We start from the raw sequence: 25712 nt of genomic DNA, 5'->3' as shown, positions 1-25712 counted from the left end.
TTTGTTTTTTTTTCTTTTTTAATTATTTGCTCCTGCTGCCAGGATGGATTCTTAGAGCCGTACCTCCCCCACAAACACAGAGCCACTTCTGCACCAGGAACCAGAAACTGTAGCTAAGGGGCTCCCTGGAGAACCACTTCTGGCAGCGCTTCTGTTCTAATAGAACCTTCCAGTGGTTCTTCCTTTACAATTAGAGAGCAGCGCGCAGTTTTGTAATTCAACTCTGTGACCTGGCGCCTCATTCGTGAGCCCCGCCACCGCCTGCGAGCCCATGTTGGATCTGGTTACGGATGGACCGACATCCTATGCGTGACAGGACGGCCGTGACTCACCTAATTCACATTCATGCCCCAGAGTGGACCTACGGAACAGACTGAATTAATGTTGCGCTTCATGTCTGTTTTAACAGCCTCCATCCTGAAAAAGGAGGTCTGGTGACGTCATCAGGTCAGGCTGCGGCGGGTTTGCTGCGTTTCAAGGGCAACAATGATGCCGCAGCGCCTGAAAAGCACCCAGCTGCAAAACTTGTCACCCTGACGGGGGGAGAGGGGTGAAAAAAGACCCATTCTGATAAACACGTGATTTCCTCCGCGCAGCTATGATTACACAGCAGGAAGGGCTTTAATAATGGATGGCTTTTATTTTTCCTTGGCAGGGACAAGGTGCAGCGGGTTCACCGCAGTTTTGAGTCATCTGAGCGCGGCTCCTTCCTCACCCCGTCCCTGACCTCACCGTCAGCCCCCACCATTACGTCGCAGCCACACTCACCTCATCAGCCCCTTCTTCCTGTCTGTAACACTCCGACATTCTTAATGACGCATTTTTAGCACCAGCTCGCCGCCAAGTCGCGTCCCAGTCCCCCCGATGTCTGCTGTGTTTCTGCAGTCTGTTTCATCCCCCGTGACTTCCTCTTTCCTTTGGCTATAGCCTCCTGAATTAAAGATGGCCGGAGCGCCCCCCCCAACTCTGCACAATTACAGATGGCTCTTCCAAATAATCAAGACCATAAAAAGAGCTAAAACTGCAGATTTTGCTGTAATTTTGCCATTTCTAGTTCATTAAAATGTTTGAAAATTGCATAAATGTGGCTGCCTTGCTCCTCTGAAAGAAAAGAAAAAACCCTTAAAGATAAAAAAAATAATTTTGCATTAAAAAGGTGAAGCGAGTGTGAAGATTGAGGCTGTGTTTGATGAGGAGTTTAAATTAGATGGAATAAAAGAAGTTCTTTGCACATGCAAATTATAGCTGCAGATTATATATTCACGGTTTAATGCTTATCAAGTGTTTGTGGACTGAATATACTTGGGAATAATTATCATGAAGGAAACGTGGAGTTAGAGGAATGCATAATGTGTGTGAATTAAATATAACCGTGACAAGTCTGACAATTGTGGATTTGAGGCTGGCGTGGAGCTGTACAGGGCTTTGAGTTTCAAATCATGACAACATTGATCCTATATTTAATAGAAATATCCCAATGAAAATGAGTTCTCATCTATAGCTGCAGCTGCTTTGTGAGCAGAGCCCATTACAGCACCGGAAAGACTCGGGAACACAAAGGCAGTGTGAAAAAAACTGATCATTAAATTTGTGAGGTACTGCTTGGGTTAGAAGGGGAAAAAACACTTAAAATGTGAAAACCAAAGCCTGTTTTGGTTTTGGCGAGGTGCTAGAGTGAGTCAGAGAAAGGGTTCCATTCAGATCTGTCCTGAGTCACTGGAGATGCTGATTTGCCTCCCATACCTGGGTACATCGCATAATTTCCATGATCGGCTCTGCCAGCTATGAGCTCCCCGCGTCTTCCTATATTTCAGATCTCTGCTCGCTAGCTAGGTTAGCATTCAAGTCTACTGAAGCTTTTCAAACCAGAACTGCAGCTGTTAGCATCAGCATGTTCTGGGGTCGTCTAGCTTCATCTGCTACGCATCAAACCAGGCGAAGGAAATTAATTAGTGGAACCAAAAAATAACAAGGAGGGTTGCTGTGACGAAGGCGCTGAGGCTCTCCATCCTCAGCTGAAGATATACGAGGTGAATCCATTAGAGCAGAGACAACAGGACAGACCTCCGATATGATATAGGTGAGTTTGAGTCAAATATTTAACAGCAGGAGGCGCTAGAGGCGTGGGCCTTGAGATTGTTTGCACAATCTCCCAAATCAAAAGCTCATATCTAATAATAATATTAACAATGTCTGATCTCCAGAAGGTGAATAGACAGCCATTCATTTCAGCTAGATAGTGTTTTGCCAAATATGATTTAAGGAAGGAAATAGTTGATTTAACATATATACATAAATTTGCCGTGTCTGTTTCATCACCGCGGGCTCATCCCTGCCTGCAGTTTGCCCATCTCCAACGTTATCCATCACCATTATGCAACGTTGCAGAGAGCTGGAGCCAGTCCCAGTTATTACTGGGCTGGATGACAGGTCGGCTTACAAGGTTACACAAGCACACAGGGTCAGATCAGCTACAACTTATAAGACAAAGTTGCTGTACTCGTCTTTAGACTGTGGAAGCTGTAGCAGCCAGACTGAAGATATGAAACTAAAGCAGAGATGCAGCCCAAAACGCCTGTCAGCATATGAGAGAATTACAGAGAAAGCAGCTATTTAAGTGTCACATTTTACCTCAACAAGCGCCCGCTCCTATTACAGCTGTCATGGGTATTTTACTAAATTCTTGGAACAAGGTGAGGCTAAATGTGAGTGTGTGCAGATGTAATTGATAAGGTACCAGTCTCAGAACAGTGCTGGCATGCACCTAAGGGGCCAAAAATAGAATAGATCTAAAAGCAAAGCTCTGGTTGTTTTATTGTTGATGCTGCTTGGTCTGATTCATCGGTTTGGTGCAGCCCAATAATTCATTTTTAAATAGGTTAGCTCGTGCTATGCTAATAATCATTTTAGCTGCAGGCACTGATTGAAATATTCACATTGCCATTTTGAAATACACACTTTTTTCTTGTTTGTTTTGGTCATTGCTGCACATTATATTAGACTTAGAGGTGCACTTTTTAAGGGTATTTTTGCATGTGTAATTTTTGGTAATTGCAGAACCTCTGGAGATCCAAGGCCCCGGTGACGAGTCCCTATATAAGCCCGTTCTATTCATTCGCTCCTGCAGTGCCTTTCAAAGTATGATCAGCACTATTCATTTTCATAAATATTTTTTATTCTAAACAACCCCCATCCCGCCTCTTTGATTACAGTGCAATGCTGATTTGAGGCCTTTAAAATGCATTAATGGCGAGCAGATTTGCATTTATATTGGTTTTTCACTCAGGCACACAGGAACCTGAGATAGAGCACCGCGAACAAAGACCAAAGAGGGAACACGCATCATCTGAAACACATTCGACCCCATAATAAGGTACAAGCAGCAGAACCAGATGCGAGCGCGAGTGGAACAGGCCATCGAGAGCAGAAGCACAAACATTAGGCTGCGGCTCATGCGAGAGCAGCTCGGAGGAGGCGGTTAAAGAGACTGATGGACGCCATTGGAGAAATGTGCGTTCATATGATATAAGAGGAAGGGGGAGAGGGAATTTAGGGTGAAAAAGGTGACAGAGTTGTCATGCTTGTCCAAATAAATGCCGCAATAATGTCTTTAAATCTGCAGGAAGGGGATCATTTGTGGCTTGTCTCATTATCCTTAATGTGATGGTGACCTTTCCAGAACACCAGACAGGAGACTCGAACGCCCTAAATCTGTGTTTATCTGGCAAATTAGGCGGAGTGCCCTCGTTATTAAAGATGGGGCAGATTTGTTTGTTGGCGATCGCGTCGGCATTGTCCGAGCAGCACGTCCCTGAAGTAATACCTCTCGATAAGAGCGCCTGGAAGGAGTGGACGCTTTGTCCCCCTGCAAATCTGATTCCGCCACTTTCCACCGCTAAATCGTCGAGGCAGCGCGAGTCCCCGGGGAAATTTACAAGGCGATTCAGTCCTCATTGCTGGTTAGAGGAGAACACGGCCGAGCAATCACCGGCGGACGAGGACAGAGGGGACGCGCCATTCCCTTCCAGACAAAAGTCCGCAGCGCCTCATGTCACTGCTTTGGCACCAATACGGGTGAAAGACGTGTTTATGACTGAAATGATGTGTAGGCCTCCTGCTGGGACCGGAGCCAGCACGCTGCAAACGCATTTGTTGGTGGTCCTCTAATGAAAAATGTCATTGCCGCATCGTGTGCCTGTCTGTTAAGAGGCAGAAACCACAGGCGCCACCTGGGCACCACGATCCCGGCGGTGCCCAGGTGGGAGCAGAGCAGTTAGCGGTTGCGCGGATGGCGGGAAGCTGGAAGTTGCGTCTGGATTCTCTGTGCAACCTCTTCCTCTGTCAAGCTGCACATTATGCAAATACTTTGTTTACTGTTGGTGTGACAGTATCGAGGCATGAAAGCCGGTGGGGACTGAGGGCTGCGGCACAGTACCAAGAGAGACGGAGGCGGTGGAAGAGAACACGCTGCCAAAAGGAGCGTAGCACACAACTCCCCGCCTTTGTCTTGCGCTCTCTATACTTGTGAGTTAGCGCACGGTTATCAAAGCATATTATTCTAAGAAAGTTGTCGTTTTTTTCCACCCCGACTTCTTTTTTCCTTCACCTGTGAGGCGACATGAGAGGATACAGCCACGGGGTGAAGTATGCAGAGTGCTGGAGAACACAAACCGGGTGGTTATCGGTTAAACTTGGTTTTAATGAGTCGCATTTGTGTGTTTGGGTGAACCCGATTAGCCATTTTACCATCGGCCAACTGCACTATTAATGCAATCACAAAAAAAGCACTCTTAACTGGTCAGAAGTGTTTAATTAGGCCGTATGAGTCTTGCCAACTCATTAAATCCTAATTTGCACGGGAAAAAAGCTGGAGATATTAAAGTTCATTTCACTCATTTACCACTCATCGGCCATATAAAAACAATAGGCTTTCCCTAATAAGGTGCTTTTTCTGGACTATTCTGGATTGTTTTGTGGATGTGCAGCTTTAGGATCCAGTTGGAAACTTTGGCGCCAACATCTTAAAAAGGTTGCACGATGGTGCACGTTGCAAAGGATTAAAACCACAGAAGAAGAAGAAGAACTCACCTATAAATCTTATATCTGGTCGTAAAGCCCTGGTGGAAGATGTCCACAAAGGACAGGTAACTCCGGGAGTGGTGGAACGGTCCACGGTCAGAGATGAGCCAGTCATATTGCTTGGCGACATGCTGCTCAGTGGCCGACGGGTCCTGGCGGGAAGACTGAACTGTTATATGGTCCCATATAAACAGGAAGCAGATGACCTCAATAAACCTCCAGTTCATGCTTTTTCTTAAGCCGCTCTCTGTTCATTCTCGCTCCATTCTATGGAGACCTGAGGAGAGAGAGAGAGAAGAGAGGCAGAAACAGAGAGTCATTACACGTCCGGTCTATTTTAGGAGCCGCGGATGTCTTAGCGTTAGGTTAATTGTCTTGTAGCGAACAAATACAATAGGGCCGCTGTCACTGTCGCTTCACCAAGACATGCATTTGTTTTTCTTCTCCGCTGTAGATTCTTTTTCATTTCACTCCTTTTTCTGTTTTTTTTGGGGGGGCGATCGCATGCATTTATCCGCTTTGCTGACAAGCGCCTCCTCTTTTATGATAAAAACGCTAATTGGTGTCATGATAGCTCCTGACAAGGTTAGGAGACATGTTGTGACACTCAACCGCAGGAGTGAAAGAGATACCATGTCCCTTTACGCAGCAGTGTCAATTACAGCTGGGGGGGGCAGCTTCAGCTGTCGGATCACAATGTGATGAATCGCTAAAGACGCCGTGATACAAAATGGCAACCCTGGGTCAAATCCAGAGTAAAGAGAGCAGATACAGCGTCTCATTGCCTGGATTGGTCCGCTTATGCTACAGATTAGAATGTATGACCATAACTAATTAGGAATTTGATATTAAACAGCATGTCTCATTTAGTTTTCCTGATTGCGACCAAAATTGCAAAATAATGTAATTGAAAAAAGTCATTTCAAACAATACACTTCCTCCCAGCTTGGAGACATTATTATGCAGCGGGCAATGAAAAGTCTCTGATAAGGAAATGATTTCCATCAATAATTGCATTCAAGAACTTTGGCCCCTGGCGATGGAGCACCCCAGAGTGTGCCATCAAGTGCTACTGTACGCAAAAATCCTTCCTCCCTTCATGGTTTATTAGCCAATAAAGCGCGATAGAATATGGGCCGGGAAAATTTAATAGCCTTAATCTCTTACTGTTAAATACTTGATTGCAAAAGTTTATTGGCGTCTTAAAGAATGAAATTCTTTTGTTATTTCACAAAACCATATCACTTTTCAGGCGAGCATTAACCGCCGACCTCCTCCTATAAACACTGAATCATCTCTTGCTGCCTCATTGATTAGCAGAAACATGGCGACTGTGCTAAACACTCCAGAGTTTACAGGGAACACTTTCAATGAAATCTTTGCTTTGTTAACACCGAGGAACCGTCCCTCAGCTCAAAGTCCTCACTCAAGGTTGATCACCGCTGCGTCACGCCAAACGAACCAAACAACCTCTAGAAAACCTCAACAGTTGTGTCTGATTGTGTGTTGTTCGCAACTAGCTGGGTGTGCCTTCACTTCAGGGGTGTCGTCAGACCCAATTGGCCGAGATCGAGTCAGCGTTGGTCCCCCGCTCAGGATCAGTGCCAGACACCTTTTCAAACAGGTGATTTGAATGTTTCCACGGTGAGAGAAAACGTGTCCTTATTAGCAGATATTATAGGCAACAGTTCCCACTTGTTTGTGCAAATATGCAGACGCCCTCACTCAATCACTCAACAAAAACAGGGGCAGAACCGGCTGTGGGGAGCACTTGAGGTGATTACTTAATAACAGTGCTGCTATGTTTCAACAGCTGCTTTAATGCTTAATATTTTATGATTCTAAATAGAACCCTCCGCTAACTTAACGGCACAGTGCAGCGTGCCAACGGGAAAGGTCAGATATGAAAAAAATCAAGCTTTCAGCAGCTGTTGAAACAATTTTGAAAAGGCTTCTGCTCAACCTCATCTTCCTGCTCCACCAGGAACGCAGCAGGAAGCAACAATCAGCAACAAAATAGCACGAGAACAGCAGCTCAGGCCTTTGGAGGCTAACGTCAGGTCTGTGAGCGCACGCCTGCAGCAATGAGAGGGCAACTGATCATTATGTTCATAAGCAACCCTGAACCACACAGTAAACATTGAGTTTACTCTGTAGGTGTGAAGTTTAACTGAATGTCCTCTTCATGAGGACGCCGTTGAGCCCTTAAACAACAGAAGTGTTCTTGTGGTCCAAAACGCTGATATTGTTGTTAGATGTCTTTTGGAATTGCTTTGATTTTCTCAAAAAAAGGAGGTTTTTCTTTCGGATTGTTCATTATTATAGAAATGTGCTTCAAAACAAAAAGGGAGAAGAAATATGATCACTTTTGTCGTGAAAAACGATGCATTGTTGATGAAAGCGGCCACGATTCCGCGGCGTTTCTTCATTTCCCATCGATCCGAAATGAAAAAGTCTCTGTTCACGACATTTTTAGCAACCACCCCCCCCGGGCCCTCTGAAATTTTGAGAGCTTGCAAATTGATGCACCTTCACATGAAATAGAGGGTGGCGAAACTTCTGACGTTTCGCAATTAAACTCTCAAAAATTAACTTTCACTTGCGAAATGTGTTGATTCCCCACAAGAGCAATTATGCAGCGCTGTAAATAAGCCACTAGGAGAATGGTGTTCAATTAGCCTCGCAGGAGATAACAAGTTTGGTTAATAATTGTTGTAGGGTTCCCACAGGAACTTTAGTCTGATGCCGGGAACAAGGAGAGCCAAATATTTTCCCAGAGTACCTCAGGGATCGTTGAGCAGGGGTACTGCGAATGTGACCGGACTGGAGTCGACCATTTTGCAACAGCTGGAAAAGCTGCAGTTCGGAGGACATTTTGGGGACGTCATTATGAACTGTATCGGTATCTTTAGTGTCGCTTCATGGACATCCGCACGTTGTCGCACACACCAGCCGTCAGAATGATGATGAAATATAGGAAATACAAAATGGAATCTTAACTCGATTAAGCCATGTCTGTCAACATCTCTACTTTTGGTGCCCATAAAGGAGTTGCATCATTTCACCAATGCGTAAAACTGCTGGTTTTTCTAACCTCTGAGGGGGGATGTATTCCCTTGTAATGAAGATGGGTTAAATTGGGTTGAAGTTGGGTTGAATTGCCAATTTTTAGGCTGATTTTGTGTTTATTGACATGCTAGTCTGATGGGTGTAAACCACACACCAAATGATATCATGGATATTCCATTAGTGGGGGCCTGTGTGACACTCCCAAATTATTGTAGACTCTGCTCCAAATGTGCCGAGGGCTCCTGTTGGGTGGGTGTCCTGCTGCCGTGTGAGATCCGAGCTCCCACTGATCGCGCGTTTGAGATTGGCTCCAAAAATATGTTTTGGTGGGAAGTCAAAAATATTCTCTCCTTTGTGTTATTTGCAGATTACTGGTATTTGCACAGTGGATTAGAGGCGCACGGAGAGGAAGAGACAGCAAGTGGATCACGCTACCCTTGAATAAGCAGGGGGGGGGAGAGAGGGAGGATGTCTGCTTCAGGAAATCACAAGACAGAACAAGGGAGGCCTGTTTTCTCTGTCCTCTTTTTAAACAGCCTTATTCATGCTGCAAATCCCCCCTCCATTCTGGTTCATTCAGGGGGGATTCAATCTCCATTCTGGTCCCGTCATTCGCTTTGCCAATCAATTCCTTTCTCCCCTGTGTGGGGCCCTTAGTGTCCTTTTTTTATTCTATAAAGTTAGCAAGAATGGGGATCTTGTTCCTCCTATTTGTATTCTAAATTCCAGCAGCAGTAAGAAATCTGAGGAGAACGGAGGCTTCTGTGAGAAGACAGGTAGACTCAAAGGAATTAGAGCATCCATTCATGTCTCTGAATGACATCTGGTCACCAAAATGCAATATTCATTATATGGCGTCTCTAGATGGAGCTGTTTAAGCAGTCGGAGGCTTTGCTCTGAACTGTTATCAGCACAGCTGCCTCCGAGCCACTTAATTCCCGGCGATACCGACACAATGTGCACGGTAAAGCAAAACCTCTGACTTAAGGTAATGGATGACTCGCCGACACGAAATGAATTTCTACACAGCTCTAGGTTGTTTTGGGGTTTTTTTAGCTGGGGGGCGGGGGGTTGCCTTCGCGGCTGACAGCTCTCTGCAACGTGACCTCAATGGGCCCGGGATGACAGAATGAGGAGAGCGAGCAGCGTTCTGTCTAAATACGCCGAACCTTTGTCACACGAATTCAGAGAATTATTCCAGCGCTCGGAGCCACGTCTGGGTACGCGGCGTAATGGTCTGAGAGGCGACAGAAGACTGGGGAAAACCATCTTCGCTAACTTTGTTTGCGCTGGTTTCGTTCTCCTTCTGACTGTCTCCCCTCGTTTTTCTTTTCTTTAAAAAAAGAAAAGGGCTGCAGCAGCACCCCGACCCTCAGAAAACATGGCTCAGCAAGCAAACACTCCTTTTGGTAATTAAATTCTCTGGTTGGTCAGCTACCAATCAGCCCGGCTCAGGGATCAATGGTTGATTTTAAAGAGAAAACTAATCCACTAATGGTCGCAGTTATTGCAATTTACCTGGCCGCAGAATTATTGTGTCCACGTCTGTTTCGAGGGCGGACGGATCAATGCGAGCCGGGCAGGGGCGTGGCCAAGGGAAGCGGTCCACATCTGTCAAGTGAAGCGGCGCGAGGAGAACGCCTCCAGGTTTATTTGATGGCCGCCCATAGCTTTCAGGGGCACTTTATGAGATCTTCTAAACTGGGACGGTCTGTCATAAAGCAACCTAATTGCTGCAGGTCTTCAGATGGAACAGGAGAGGAAACGCTGGATGATGTCATACGTGCGCTCGAGATGCGGTCAGCGATGGTGAAAAACCAAAATTCCATTTTAAAGCGGTTGGGAGTTAAAACATTGTCGATATTTGGCAGTTGTTGCTTCCCATATGAGGATGTTTGCATCTACTCCGTCTGCCTCTGCAAAGCCTCGTGCGTGAGCCCCCTATAGCCCCCCCCCCTATAGAAATCTGACAACAAACTTGTCAAGGTGCTCCTGAAATATCAGCAAAGGTAAACCCCGCGACAGCGCCGCGGAGCCATAAATCAAGCGCACAGCAGCGGCGATTCGCGCGTGTGTTTTGGACAAGCTGCTGCGAGCCGATAGGACAAAAATGTAGAAGGGACTTTCCCTCTTTTAGCCGCCATGATCGACACGGGCCCAGATAGTGGGCAGCAAAAGCCGCGCCATTTGTCAACACACGCGCCGCCGGCGCTTAATGCTGCCGCGGGTGCGTTACAGATGAAGATTGATCATTTGTCAACTCACAAATTGGCTTTCAAGTGCTTTCTCTAATTACTCCGTGGTTTTATTGATGAGAAACCGCCCAATGCTTCACCTTCGATCCCACTCACTCGGCACATTCTTTGTTTTAAAAACGTTGTCTCTCACCTTGCCCCCCCGCCGAAGGTGTCGCGGGGGCAACGCGCTCTCCACGTGTTCTTCACGTCGCACCTGCTCAATGCGGCGGGAGAGAAAGGAGCGACCGCGCCCTCCGAGGCCGGTCGCTCCGGAGACGCACCCAGAGGAGCTCCTGACACGAATAAAAGCCTGGAATAAGAGTCGCCGGGAGGCCGCCGCCGACCCCCGCGCTGCACCCGTGCATCGTAAATGTCAAGCGATGTTATCCACCGCGCGGTTCCCTACGAGGAGACCCAAAAGGTCCGGACCGAGAGGAGGAGACGAGCAGAGGACCCTTCTGTGGGAGAGTTCGTGCACCGGATGTAAGATGAGCCCGAACAATGCGAACGCCCGCGTGGCGTCGGAGCACGTTTATCTTTGGCATTTGTAACTGTGTAATTTGCAGATTTCATAAAACAACAGTTAATGAAGCTGCAGCTCACCTCAGGTCCCCGTTATTGTGGTTTTTAGTCTAATTACCACTGGAATTTACCAGCATCCCTCCCATCCCCTTCTGCGACTGATCGCCGTAATTGCTCGCGTCTGAAACATTATATTTAAATCTCTCCATCAGGACTCTGGGGTAGGTTGCGATGAAGTGTTGTTGCGCGGCAACAGCCAGATTGAAATTGGATTGTGGCTGAGACGCATTTCATTTCTGATACGTGTGAGGGGGGGCGAGGCGTCGCCGGGGCCGGGGCGCAGATTGCTCCCCCCACCCCTCCTCGCCGCGTCACGGGTTCAGGGAGATGCAACTCAGCCTGTTCGGCCTCCCCGTGATTCGATGAGTATTCCGGGTCTATAACAGGGTCTGAGGAGAACGATCTGTTTTGCTCTCCGGCGGCGTCGGCGGGGTCATGCTAATTCCTGCCGCTTTGGATGGCAGGATAAAAGCTAGCGGGGAGGAGAGGAACTTAGCCTTTTCACTTTTTCTGTGTGCGTTTCTGACGGACTGAAATAAATAGCAGCTGCTGCCCTCTCCAGAGGCTCCGACGCTGGCTTCACGTGCACGGAGGTTCGGCCAGCTGCTGTGGCTTACTTTCGCTCGTCTTTGCTGCTCCCGTTTGCTCAAACCGGTTGACATACAAGAATTTACTGACCTCGTTTTCCCTCCCCAATTCCATGTTTACTTCCCCATTCGCGGCACACATGACGGATTGCTAATCACAGCGCTTTGGCATGAATTCCATATTGGGCCCTGTTCTCCGGCTGCAGGAGGAAGGAGCCGTTAAGGCCCCCATTGTTCCCGACTCCAGCCCGTAAATGTGCAAAATGGAGAGAAAAGCATGAATTCTATAAATCAGAGGGATCTGCAGAGGCACAGAGCAGATGGTGAAAATTACAAAAAGACCCCCCCCTCAATTCCCCTCAGATTAAGTACTGCAGGGCTGAACTGCTGCGTGTTGGGCTGCGTGTCGGCGCTGCGTATGAATATCAGCATTGTGAGGGTGGTTCAGAAACGGCTTAATCTGCCTCACAGAGCGAACTTGCTCTTTGTTGGCTGCAATTTAGTGTCATATCCCACAGTCTGTCACATGCACTTATATTCCAATTCATCTCAGTGAGCATTACAGCTTCTCCCAAACAAGGCGCGCGAGAGATTTCCATGTGTAAATCTTCCTTCCTTACATCTGAAAATGACACCGCATCTGTACTCTCTCGTCTATAAAAACCTTTAACGGCTGAGGTGTTTCACTGCTTGTAGTCTCTCGATGAATTGGCTGCATCTCCCATTTAGCCTTGGGAGCATCTTCAGTGATTACCTTCCGGTGCCAGCGATGACAATTAAATAGGAAAAAGGATGGAAACGCTGGATTTAAATGTATTCGTGTCAGTTTATCACAGTCTAATTGCAGATGTACGCGCGGGTAGCCAATAAATCACAGCAGGTACAACGTGGGGTTTATTATTATCATTGATATTCTAGTTTTATTGGGGTTTTTTGGGGGGGTTGGGATTTAAATAGCACAAAGTGGGACAAGCTCAAGGTTTGGGGAGATGTTCAGTCATCTGCACCAGCATAAAGTACACAGATCCCGCTGTGTAGAGGCATCCTGAGCAGACATTTTCAGGCCTGATATGACTAAAAGGATTGGGAATTTTGCTGAGAAAAGCTCTTTCTTTTCTGCAGCATATTCTGTCTCTTCTTCCTGGGAGGTTATCGTTTGCAAACGCGCGCCCTTGATATAGGTTATGGCAGCCGCCTTGCACCCATTCCCCGAGTTAAAATTGAAAATGGAGCATTCTCGACCTCTTGCCATTGAAATTCTTCCACTTTTTGCCTTGTTCTCTTCTCTGGCTGACATTATTTTAGTCAGGGGCTCAGATATTCCTCTTTTTTTCGCCACCAGTCAAACATTCCCACCTCCAAACTGCCTCAGACAGATGTCAGCAGAGTTTGAGAGCTTCCCTCAAATATTTATATGCCGGTTGACGTGGGCGACAAGACAACTGGATTTCAAAGATGTCACAGGTAAAAGGGCATGACTCTGTCAAAGCAGTCGTGTGAATGAGCTTGGAGAAGGTCAGAAAGAGCTGATGTGAGAGATCAGCTAAAGAGAAGAAGATGCTAATAGTCTGCTAGGAGCTGCAGGAGTAAAAGATGCTCTCTGAGATCACTTCACTTCCAGGATTAAATCCCTGAATGAATTGTGTGTTTGACAGCAACAATATCCTGCTGATATTAGGCGTCCACAGACGTGAGCAGCTTTCCGGGCCCTGGGAGCACATCAAACAACGAGCAGACGGCGTTGGGGAAACGCTTATGCAGAGAGGAAGAGCATCACTTTAGGAGAAATGATATTTTGTTTGGTGAAATTACGCCTAAAGGGGCCGTTCAGACACAACAACTTCTGAGCGCTGCAGTTCGGGGTGGTCATCGCCCCGCTGCTCCCCACAGTTCACTGGTTGCGCTGATTGCTAGTAAGTCGTTGCATAACGCGCCTCTGATTTTCTGGAACCTCATCTGGCGAGTGTGCGCGCCGAGCATCCAGCGATAAGAGCGGCGAGATTGATTTTGTTATAGTGCCAAAAAGGCTACTGAAGGCAGAAGAAAGCAGTAAAATGGGTTAATAAAGAGCTCCGTGATTAGTGATTAGCTCCCATGTGGGCAGAAAAGAAGGAGCGCATCTCAGACTTGTCTGATTGGATGATGAAATAGGAGGATGCTGCCCTGTGAATGTTAAACTGAGACAGGACCGCAGCCAAGAGGTGTGCCTTGGAAGGAGTAATGAATGAAGGAGGAGCCGAAAGGTGAAAGAAGTGAAAACGAAGCTGCCGTCTTTATTAAACGTTCGCTCGGCTCAATTACGGTGATAAAAGACTTGTCAGTTTGAACAAAAGAAGTGTGGATCAGAACGGAAGATCCCCAGCACAGATTTCACAGCCAGATCACCCGCCTTACAGCGGGAGGTAATCCATAGCGTGCTTTTAAACCCGATCCGACTTTAATAAAGTCTTTGCTTCCTGTCCGGTACTGTGATTGGTGGCGTTGCTGTCAGCAGAGCGCGTAAAGCTCAGGTTAGCTTCCGCTCGGCCGTTATCGGCCCTAACACGCACGTACGTGCGGCATTAATATGCGCACTGTGCCATGGCACCTAGCATTGATGCCAATAGATTAACGAAGGAAAGGAGGGAAGCTTTTCAATGAATTTGAAACTAGGGCATTTGGACTGGAGGGAAATGTTGCTAACAGAGAAGCTAACGGCGACGTTTCTAGCCACCATCACATGAAAAAAAACCTAAAGTGAACATCACACGATGTGAACTAACCACATGGCATTTATAATTTATCTGTTGGGAATTAAGTACAGCAGCATACTTTCTGAGTAAATTAGAGAACACTGCGCTGGAGCAAAGGATCACTTACTGGGAGTTTGTTCGCTGTGCATTTTCTCTCAGTCAGCGTGTTGTCAGGTCTTTTCCCAGCCTACCTGAGACGTGGCTCGCTGGGTTTTTTTGGTTTTTTTATATGGCTTTTTCATGTTAAAAGCACATTTCTTCATCACAAGCGGAGCCCAGTGCCAGGCGGATCTGTGCTACCCAATTCATCCCTCAAACACTTAGAATCTGTCTCTCCGTGTGAGGAACAGAGCGTGGGACTGATCGAAGTAATCTGGATACTTAATAAACCATTTCAAATTTAGTCGAGGAGCGACGAGAGAGTGTCAGGTGCCAGTTTGTGCAGGGTTGATGCTTTTCCTGTTTGAAGGAGCACCTCTACCTCTCACTGGAACATTCAGGAGCATATATTTTCACTTTTCTCCCTTCTTGGCCTCGTGGTTGTTTCACCTTACAAAAGCTTTAACAGTAGAAAAGAACAGACGTCTGATGAATCCGTTTGTATCAACATCATCAAATCATCAACATCCAGCCCGGTGAGGTCACACCTTTGACCTGTTTCAGTCCTCGTGCGGCTCGTCTCCAACTTGTTGACATTTAATCTTCGAAAACCTCAAAAACAAATACAGTCATAGCTGCGCTAAGCTAGTTGGTTGGGCTTTTTGGGTGAACTCTTTTTGTTTGGTCCCATTTTACATAAACAAGAGCATAATTGGTTTATGAGGAATTGCAGTCATTTGCTATCTTTCCCTTTGTTAGAATTGGATTACACCTGTGACATCATAGACCTCAAGGATACTCAGTAGCGAGCTACCAAGTTAGCAACCCAGCGGTGAACCGGCAGGACCACGGAGAACACCAATTTGTGCATAAATTGGTAAAACCCAGAACCATGTAGGAGTTTGCTGACCACCAGGCTCCTTTCAGTCCGGTCACAACCAGCAGGCCGTGCTGCGGCCACGTGCAAAGCGACCTCATCATTCCAGACAAAGTGCTTGTCTCTTATCACATTCTGCCACCGGTTCCAATAGGAGGTGAGTCGGGATCAAACGCGTCGCGCGAGTTAGCCGTGTCGCTCGCAGGTGCGTTCCTGTCAGATCCTCCTCTATCTTTTCTTTCTGTCCTCGTAACGTTGAAATTAAACAGGTTAGCGACGTATCCTTACTCGCGTTTGCATCAGCTAAAAGTAACCCCCCCCCCCATCTGTCTTCTTATGCCATCAGACCTGGGAGGAAAAATGAAACCTTCTTTTTTTTGTTTAAGGGGCTCATTTTACATCGTCACACTTGAGTTATTTCATCTGGAAAATCCTCCTGACAAGTTTCACTTGACAGAACAAGAAAGGATTTCTCCCGCTGACCCCACTTGCTTCAAAAAAAGCCCCCCAAAAATCCTCTTGCGGTTTGCAAACCAATTCCGTAATTGTCCTCCATCTCCCGCCATACCCCATTTCCCCTTCCTGAACCCTAATGCATCCCCGCACTCGCCATCCCTGTCACCCCGACTCCCCTAAAACGCCATCAGGGGAGAAGCCCACTCCAATTTCTCTCCACCTCTAGTAGGTATTCCCTCTGGTTCCACCATCACTGCATGTCAAGATTAAAGAATGGCCCCAGTAAGGAAGAAAGAAGATAGGAGAGGAAAAATAGCGCTCCATAATTACTGCTAAATCGAGCACACTGCTCCCTCCTCCTCCTCGTCCTCCCCATCCACCTGGCCCTCATGTCAGTGCGAGGGGCTGACTAAGTTAAGCTGAGGGGGAAAAAAAAAACTTGACCACGCCAGCCACTTTTTTTTTTCATCCCCTTCCTTGCACTGCTGATATTGCAGTTAAGTTCTGGCAATTCGGGGCCAATCGACTGACTCGGAGCTTTTATTCACCCTCCAATTGCCTCCTCTTTGAAGAGGGACTCACAGGCCTAAACTCGCACAAAGCCGCTACAGTCGGAGCACAATAGCGCCGGCTTTACACGCGGTGGACATCCCTATGGCGTCTGGCAGAGTGGCGGCTTATATACGATGATGTCGTGTTCATGCGGACTATAAATAGGAGTGATGCGAGGTTGGGTGTGCATTAACAGTAATTGCAGGCCTGTCAGCCTGTCCTGACCTACAGCGCCTATAAAACACAACCAGGAGCCACCGGCCTGGAGCTGCCTCCGCCATACTGCGTTTCCAATTCATTTCTTGTATTGATTTGTCTATTTTTACCAGCAGGCAGATATTTTCTAAATTTAAATGGGCAACATTTGATCCTCTTTTCCGGAGCCATGCTGATGGCTGACCTCATGCTCTTTCCCCCAATCTCCAAATACTAGCTCTCATCCTGGATTGCCCAATGTGCTTTGGTGTGGCTTCTTGGAGTGGGAATATCGGAAATGAGATTGGGATTTTTCCCGAGGAGGAGGAGGAGGATGAGGAGGAGGAGGAGGAGGTCCTCTGCTCAGGTGTGTTCTAATAAACAGTTCAAAAGCTTCAGTTTGATTCCAGAGATGCTGGATTTCAGAAGATGTTTAGATGCCCCCCCCCCCCCCCCCCAAACATATTTCCAGATTAAAAGCCTTTGTACTGAAAATGAACCATAAAAACCTAATATCATCAGCAGACAACTGATCAAATAATTGATTTCACAGCTTTTTCCAGCACATAATTATTGTTATCCCACCTGGTTTGTTGCATGTAAACACTGTTAAAGGAAACAGATCCAACATTTCGATGACATAAAACAGCACAGAGCATCATGTGGAGTTTCATTTCGAGATGTTTACTCAACCCGACAACCCACATTAATCCGCTTCCATCTGCGTCGGAGGAAATTGGTGAAAGTTTCTCCTCTATGAGATCTTATCAGAGAACATGTAGAAATAAACAGCGGGAACGTAGAAATTAAGCCCACCAGCGAGGAGGAGAGACATAACCATGGTTACCGTGGCAACAAACCAGGAGAAATAATTGACTTTGCGAAGTTGACCGTTTCCATTTTCCGTCGTTTATTTTTTTTCTAAAGGTTCAAATCGTGTCAATTAATTCCAGTAAATGATCTGGACAGAGTATCTAGCCGCAGCACTCCTGGCGTCCCCCGAGAACCACCAATAATAAACAAAAATAATTAGAATAAAAGCTCATAAAGATAATTAAAACACGTAACCTTTGAGGGGACAAGAGCTAGAGTATGAAAGCACTCGTAATTTAGAGTTAGAGAACATAAAGGATGTAATTATACACGTTCTTTCATGTCGGATTTTCTGCCGCCTGCACACACACACACACACACACACACACACACACACGAAACAGTATACAGGCAAGGTCAGGTACAGAAAATCTATAGCTGGTAGTTCTGTGAAAGTGCCGTGTCAGGTTGTTCTACTTCTTCTGGAGGAGGGAGCGGAGTGCCGCTACAGCACTAAAGTTGGAGCAGGAACGGAGCGGTGCTGCTCCGCTGTACCTCCAAATGCTGCCTCTGCCTCCTCGGTTCTGTCTTACACACATGACTCATGTTCAGCTCCATGTTAATACATGGAAAGTCATGGAGGTGCCCCCTTCCCCCCCGAGAGCTCAGTAAGCTACTAGCGCTAAGTAAACGTTCCTGGCACCAGAGTCGTTTGCCAAAGCTTTATACTTCACCTCAGAGATGATTTGAATATTTAAATCAGGCTGGTTTTGCCCAGAGCTCCAATTTGAGTGAGACGCTGATATTGAAGCCAACAGCGTTGGCTCACAAGCAACACAAAGGTCACAGGTCAGCGAGTGAATACATTCCCGGCTCCCAGATGACTGCGCAAGTGTATAATTTTCATGAAAATGGAGATAAAGTCTTAACACAAAGCTCGTCTTCATCTGGGCAGCACATAAACCTCTTTCTCTTTTCTTAAGGAATAATTGGGATGGTACCTAAAATATCCCAGCAGGAAGTGCGTCTCGCTCGCTAGTCAGCGCTTGGAAAATTGGGAAAGATTAAAACCTTTGCTGCGAGAGGCCTAATTAAATTTTTTTTCTGACAGATTATCATCCTGTAATTACTGCCATCTCAAAATGAGGCTTCAAACACAGGCGTCTCGGCTGACTCTGAAGTTCTGCTTTTGGGTTTTTGAATAAACTTCAAGAGTGGATGCGAAGTTCCCGGGCTTTGGCTAATTCTTACCGCGTTCTCCCATTTCTAAGCAAAATAACATGGAGAGTGGGCGCCTTTTCTTCGGGGTTGTATTGAAAAGAACAACCTGAAATTTCCGGAAATCGACCAAGGCTGACACGCAAAACATCTTCCAGGCACATTTTCAATCCCAGTTTTTAAAGAGGCCCATCTTCCAGTTGACTTTACTATCCAGCCAGGCTGACAGCAGCCTCCCGCCTGACTAACCTCCGAGCTAAGCTAGCTGCTCAGGAACTGCTGGGAGGAGCTGCTGGGAGTTCCTCTGTCAGAAAACGCTAACGGAGGTCGCTAACAGTAGAGCATCTGGTTCTTTAACGCTCTGAACATCTGTCTTCCAAACCAAATGGTGAGTCCCGAGCCCTCCTACCTCGGTGACACCAGCTCTCTTTGGCAGAAAAAGACAGATGTTGCACATCGTGTGTGCTATAGCATATATATTAGCCCATAAGTCACTTGCCTCGGTGAATGAAATCCTCATGAATCCAAATATGAAGATGCTTCTTCTGAGGGGGGTTAAATCATTCTTTAGTTATGCTAAAATGGAAGTTTATTGGCTAGAGTAGACTTTAAGCAAGTTTTTTAACTATAAGTCTTATTATCTTTCAAAAGCTTCAAATTGGTACAAAAGACTGAGCATCTGGGTCTGTTACGAAATCATTCACACACTGGAGCTTAGAAGCCACTTTTTGCTCCCCTGTTATTTGCTCTTGATGGAAAATGCTCTGGTAGGCTAATATAGAATTAGCATTGGGTAATGGCGCCATGACAAACATGGTGTCCAGGCTGTTTCTTTTGCTTCACCACAGCAGAGAGTCCACCACAAGCATTCTATTCCCCGTAAAATCTGTTTACGCCAAGGCTGCCCATACGTTCTGCACGCAGGTTGAGGCGGAAACTAAATGTGCACCTCAAGTTTTCCAATTGTCAGCTTCTGGTCACGGCTGGACGAACTCGCTCCCGGAGATGTTCCTGGAGCTTGGAAATGATTTTGTTTAAAATACCTTCGGACGCCATCTCCGGGCCGCGGCGGATCAAATGATATTGCTGGAGGGAACACAACAGTGAAGCAAATGAAGTTAGAGGTTCTAGTGTGTAATCACGGATCAGCTGCTGCTGTGGAAGACCGCAGCACAGCCGAGCGACTCCTCTCCCTCCGCCCTGGCTCACAGCCGTTGGAAATAGACGTGAAAACCAGGCAACAACGCGGCCCGATGCAGTCAGGCAAGATAAATCACCCCGGTTATTGCTGTGTTTTTAGAGTTATCATATTTTAAGAAGTAATAACCGAGCTCGCTGACAGTGTTTAATGATTCAAGGGTCAGGATGGCGGCGGCCCCATTTAGCACCGCGGCTCTGTCCACCTGGCAAGCGGGAACCATTAATGCGGGGTTTGATATTTGAAACAATTAAGATGAGAATAACCACAGAATTAATAGTTTGTGGCGTCCTTCCCTTCCCCCCCCCCTCCTCCCCCGCTGCTGCTACAGCAAAGGAGGGTGGACGAGGAGACCGCAGACAGACAGAACAGTGTGAGCTGAATCCCTAACTAGTTCCAGAAAACTCCCCAGTTGGGTTTGCATGCCGGTCGAGGGGGTTTTTCCCAGCCCGCCCTCGGCCTCACCGCGGGGGCTTCACGCCGTTTCTGCGGCTCCAGTAAATTTCATTCCGAGATGGCCTTTCACAAACCGCTCCGGCCGACCGCACTAACAATAAATCATCGTTTTCCCGGCGTGATATATGTCGACGGCGGCTGCTGCGTGTCAATATTCAGGTGGGACGGCGTTAAAAATGCAGACATTGTGTAGTGAAACTCTTAATGGGGGATTAGTATTATTGGATTGTGTCCTGGAGTGTGATCAACCTATTTAGAGCCACACAGCCTGTAATTGGGAGCCTCAAATGGTATTTCTCTCTTTTTTTCCCCATATCGTGCAGTAACAAGTTAGACCCGGCGGCGCCGAGGTCAGGCAGCTCCCGCCGGAGGTCGGTGGATTCTCGAAAAACACACTCAGATCCCCGCCAGCAACGCTGAGCTTTTGCACATTTCCCACAAGTCGTCACGTCGCCCTGCTGTTTGTGTCATATCAAAACAGATTTTCTTGGGGGTTTGGGGGGGGAGTTGGGGTTTCAGCCTTCTGGTGGCTGCAGTGGGCATCTGACGCCAAAGCAACAAGGGGAGACAGAGAGGGGAGCTGCATGAGAGGGGCTGAGAGAGGGGCCTTCTGGGCTCTGCCAGTACAACACTTGTGCTGTTCTCTCTTCTCCACTACAAAAACAGTTGGCAGACGCAGTCCTGACACAGACGGCACACCTGGGCGACTGTGCGCGAGGAGGAATGTTTGAAATCAGAATCACTGACCTGCAAGTCTGCTTAGAGCCGCTTTCCCCGCTGCGTTTCAGGGAAACGCGGCGTTTTCCAGCTGACTCCCGATCAAATGACTGTGTTTAAGGACCTCTGATGCTTTGTGCTCCCTCTTGCTAGCATCATCCTCCACGCTGGGTCATCTGAAGCCACGACACATATTTAGCTCTCAGCCACTGCTGGCATTACCATGCTGGCATTGTGATGTGGAACGCCCCCCCCCTTCTGAAAGTCATTACACGTTGCCAGCTCTTTTTGCCACTGAAAAGGCCACCAGATTGAATGAGGCGTGCTGAATGAGGCAGCTTTTCTTCTGCCATATCTGTGGGACTCGCTGCCCTCGGAGGACACGGTGGGAGCAAATATTGGGGGATGTATCGATGTGCTGCCATTACGACGTTCACTAAAGATATTAAAGCTTAAACTGGTTCACATTCCATGCGCAAACCCCCTCCGGAGCCACGTGCTGTGAGTACATACAAGCCTGTTCCCCGTCTGAGTGATGCGTCATGTTTATTTTGGATTAAACCAAGTCTCTTTCCAGCCATTTTGTCCTAATAACACACGAATATATGAGCTGAATATGACAAACCGGCAGGATTGTCAGACCGGGGAGAGCAGACGGCTGCTTCAGGGCCATTTTCATGCAGAAGCCACTTGTCTAATTCCATACAGTTGGTATCAGTCTCATCCACGTTTCTCGCGCCTGGAGCCGCGCGCGGACACCTGCGGAGGAGAAGAGCATGAGCTCCCCTCGCAGTTGGTCTGAGGAACAGCAATCAGATCTACTTGACGGAGCACGGAACGCCAACTTTGCCTCGCCGGTGACACGCGCCAGTCACGCACACACACACACACAAACAAACACGCAAGCAGACGCGCGCGCAACAAACAAGCGTGTACGTGCCGGGTTTGGCGCGCACACGCCAGACCTTCGTCGGCACGTCCACATAAACACAGATGCTGTAAACTGTCCGCTTGCACGCACAGTTATTAATCTAGAACGAGCCGTTCACAGCAGTGCTGGGGAGCTGCTGGTTGTTGGAGGAGCAGAAGTTCTGCGCAGCCCAACTATAGTGGCTGCTGTGACATTATTACAGCTTTTCTGCTGATGCACAAACGAGAAAATGAGCCACGGCTGCAGGGGGGCAACGCAAATGTTGTGCTCGCCTTTGCGGGCCTGCGTCCCCGCCACCACTCTGGACTGCTGCCCCTCTAATGCCACTCATTAAAGATCTGCGTAATATGCCAGCCGCGTGTCCCGAGCTTATTGTTCCTCCCAGCACCTCTATGTCCGCACTTCTGCAGCATCGCCGCCGCACAGCGTGCGGGGAGAGGACGCAGAATAGAGAAAAGAACCGATTTGCATGCTTTTGTGAGATGATCCTTGGGTACCAACCTCGGAACGCGGCGTCGACAGTCAGTCCGAGCGGAGCCGAAGAGGATATTAAAAAAGGAGGGGGCAAAGCTTCACAATAAGAAGAATAAATTACCCCTCATCCCGAAAAGCCACCCCACTGACACGCTGACCACGCAACATCGCCATAACTGTGCCATAAAACAGCCCTGCCTCTTCCTCGTGTTCACTAATGAGCAAGAATATATATATATATACATATCGATAAGGCAGAGATGATCATGTCATATCAGAGCTCAGGTCGGGATAGCAGCACTTACCTAAAACTGACTCTCGCCTCTTCGCTGGATCTGCGGTCCGGGATTCGTTAGTTCTCCAGCCAACAACTTCTGCTGGAGCATATGTATCCAGTGCTCATGCTGTCGGCTCAGTCGGTAATGTTGGATTGCGGACGATTTGGCAATCCTTTTCATGCTCAAGAGGAAAAAATCCTTCGTTTCGGTGTGGTCTCGGGCATTGGCACACAGAGGAATGAACTAATGAAGTCCGTCTGGAGGGAAGGGAGATGAGGGGAGCTCTGGACGTGAGATTTATGCCGACGTGTTTGAAACTGTTCCCTTCTCTCTCTTTTTTTCTCCTCCTCTCGCACTGTGGGAGCGGGTGTGGGATGGATATCGAGGAAAGGAGGCTGGGATGCTCAGACTGAGGGCGCAAAAGGGGGAGGTACAAAGAATACAGTCTAATGTTGTGGAGGACGGTCACGGCAGACAGTAAGGGGTGGGTCTGCACTGTATCAGGCCGGGAAAGAGACCGTGTGCGAGGATAGGGAGCTGCTTCGTGACTGTCCAATGCTGAGAGCTACTTATTGAGACCAGGTGATTGATTTGCAAGTATCGAGGTGAGGAGAAGTGTTGGAAACCTAACCACGGAAAAATAAATCAATAAATCAATAAATAAAGGTTTGAATCACAACTCGAGTATGTGGAATAATTGGGATGTGTGCAACTTGGATCTACTTCAGTTTGGGTCGAACCTTGATATTTTTTATATTTTTATTTTATATTTTTATTTTATATTTTTATTCGTTTCAAACATATAGCTAAAATCAAAGACCATTGTCAAAACATTAAAAAGATTAAACAAATACAAAATATATACTTTTAGGAGTTCCAACCCTAGATCTATGTTTGTATTATAACTATTATTCCTCCTTTGGTGAAACCTGAAATGAATCTTATTGTCTTCATTACTTTTAGAAAGGCATCTATAGCAAGACTGTAATCATCTATTGTTAGAACTCAATTTTATGGCTCACATATTCAGAAAAGAGATTAAAACTTGCCCACAGACAGAAAAGGCAGAAACAGGAAGATCCAGCTGCAGGTGTTTATAACCAGCATCACATTAGCATATTCAAAGATACAGAGATGTGAATTCAATAAACACATAGCATATTTCTGCAAATATCAGGGGCAGAGTTCAGTGTTTAGCGGCTGTTTTTAGCGGGTAACAGCCAATAGCGCCACTGTCCACAGTGCTGGAGCACGAGTCATCATGAGTGAGCTTTGGACGCTGCTGTCCATGGTCCTGAACACAGTAGAACCTTACTGGTTTTGTTTAAACTGCTGTCCATGGTCCTGAACACAGCAGAACCTTACTGGTTTTGTTTAAACTGCTGTCCATGGTCCTGAACACAGTAGAACCTTGGTGTTTTTGTTAAATGCTGCTGTCAGTGCTCCTTTGTCTCAGATCTTTGCCATCATCTTTGCCCTTCATCCACGAGCTGCCTGGACCCTGAATACTCTGTGGAAAAGCCTGTTCTCCTGAGATGATGCAGGGGTCACAAACATTGGCTTCAGCTCAAGTATCTCAGTACGTTTATGTAGTACAGATCCAAGTTCAACGCATGTTCACGACGGTCACAGAAATACTGGGGTGATGGGCGCGCTCGATGTGACGTTTAAAACATGAGTATTTTAGCTGCTGTCCATGAAACACCATACAATAGTAGCAAGGAGATAGGCTGCATTCTCTTGCTACAGTGTTTCACAGCAACAAATAATTGACAATTTAGTTTGAATTTTTAATGTGAAAGTAAAAAAAACATTAACAGCTGTTAACAGATTTATTTAGGACCATGAGATGTTCTATGAACACAAGCCAAGGGTTTTTTTTAAACTTTTTTTTTTATTATTTGTACAAGCAAATCATGAAATAATACTTAAATATGTTACAGAAATGAACACTTATTTTTTACATTACATTTTTAACCCAACATTTATTAAAGGAGTCCAAAGGTGAAACCATTCAATACTTTCATTTTCCATCTAATAATCTTTGATGGGCACGCCTATCAGCACCTCGCAGTTACATTTTCATTTAAAGACTTTCTTGCACAAAAATCTCTGTTTAAAAATGGATCTTGGTACCATTCTCTCTATTGTGGCCGGAGAAACTCAACCACTTTTCAATCGTCACCTCGCAGTTAAGTATTTGAAAGTCCACCGATGGGCAGAGAACATGGCAGAACCGGCATTTTCACAGAACTCAGTGAGGCTAAATGGATAAATGGGGCCATTACAAAGTCATTAGCCTGGAAGTGGTGGTGACACGTGACAGGTTGCCTTAGCAGTAGTAGGCATAAACCACTCGAGGGATAATTAAGGTCCTTTCATTTAATAATTTTTTGGGCTATTATTCTTTTGCCTGGTTGATCGGGCTTTTCAGAGACTCCAAAGAGAAGCAAAATTTCTTTATGATCTTAAAAACAACATGGTTTTCACTAATGGTTACGCAAAGCTCCATTGCCAAATTTAATTTAACAAAGACATTTTCAGTAAATTCTCCAACAATCTTTTCTACCTGAACATCTTCAAGGCCCAAATTAGCCTTTTCAGTTCAGGTTCAGTAGCAACAAATATCAAATTGCATTTTCTAAAAGCTTCGTTACCATGGAGAGAGAGTGTTCCAAATTAGCCTCTCATTTGGCATTGGAAGTTCAACAAATCTTTGAAAAACACATGTCAAATTCTCCTATCATGTTTATTTTTCTTTTATTAAGGCAGATTGTTACTAAAAAAATGGAAGGAGTGGAGGAGAAGAAAGTGGCCCTCAGAAAAACCACCTAAATCCAGAAGTTACGTTAAAGCAAAAAGCAAAGTAAAGAATGCACTGGAAGCAAAAGTTGACTTTTTATGAAAGTTTCATTTAAGTTCTACTGAATATTACATCAAAACGCCCATTAAACACATTATTACTAAAGGAATCTTGAAACAGTAATATCTGAGATGTTCAACATTCATCCAGAGCTAATACTCTCAGTTGGTGCTGTTCTGTCCAACAGACAGCACATAAATTGGCTCAGATAAATTGCATGTCTGGTAAGTATAGTAAAATATTAATGCCACTGTGGGCTTTTTCCATTTTGTCCAAAAGGGCTGGATAATAAAAACACA

The 25712-nt window shown here is 46.4% G+C and overlaps 1 protein-coding gene across 2 annotated transcripts in view; it reads right to left on the bottom strand.

Annotated features, from left to right (window-relative positions):
- brinp1 (bone morphogenetic protein/retinoic acid inducible neural-specific 1) overlaps positions 1-22941 on the bottom strand; it is a 63790-nt gene extending 40849 nt beyond the window's left edge. The window contains exons 1-2 of one of the 2 annotated variants that reach the window (XM_057018794.1): positions 22578-22941; positions 5089-5356 (exon numbers count right to left, since the gene is read on the bottom strand). In XM_057018794.1, the coding sequence (XP_056874774.1) occupies positions 5089-5306 (218 nt within the window). In that variant the 5' untranslated portion in view covers positions 5307-5356; positions 22578-22941. Of the gene's footprint in view, positions 1-5088; positions 5357-22299; positions 22419-22577 lie in introns of those variants that run through there. The other variant, XM_057018795.1, reaches the window with a different exon arrangement.
- Positions 22942-25712: the final 2771 nt, after the last annotated feature.

The sequence above is a fragment of the Takifugu flavidus genome, chromosome 20 (assembly GCF_003711565.1).
Source record: "Takifugu flavidus isolate HTHZ2018 chromosome 20, ASM371156v2, whole genome shotgun sequence".
In the NCBI taxonomy this organism is placed as follows: Eukaryota; Metazoa; Chordata; class Actinopteri; order Tetraodontiformes; family Tetraodontidae; genus Takifugu; species Takifugu flavidus.
The sequence above is the reverse complement of the archived record's forward strand: the minus strand, read 5'-3'. Positions and strand labels throughout refer to the sequence as shown.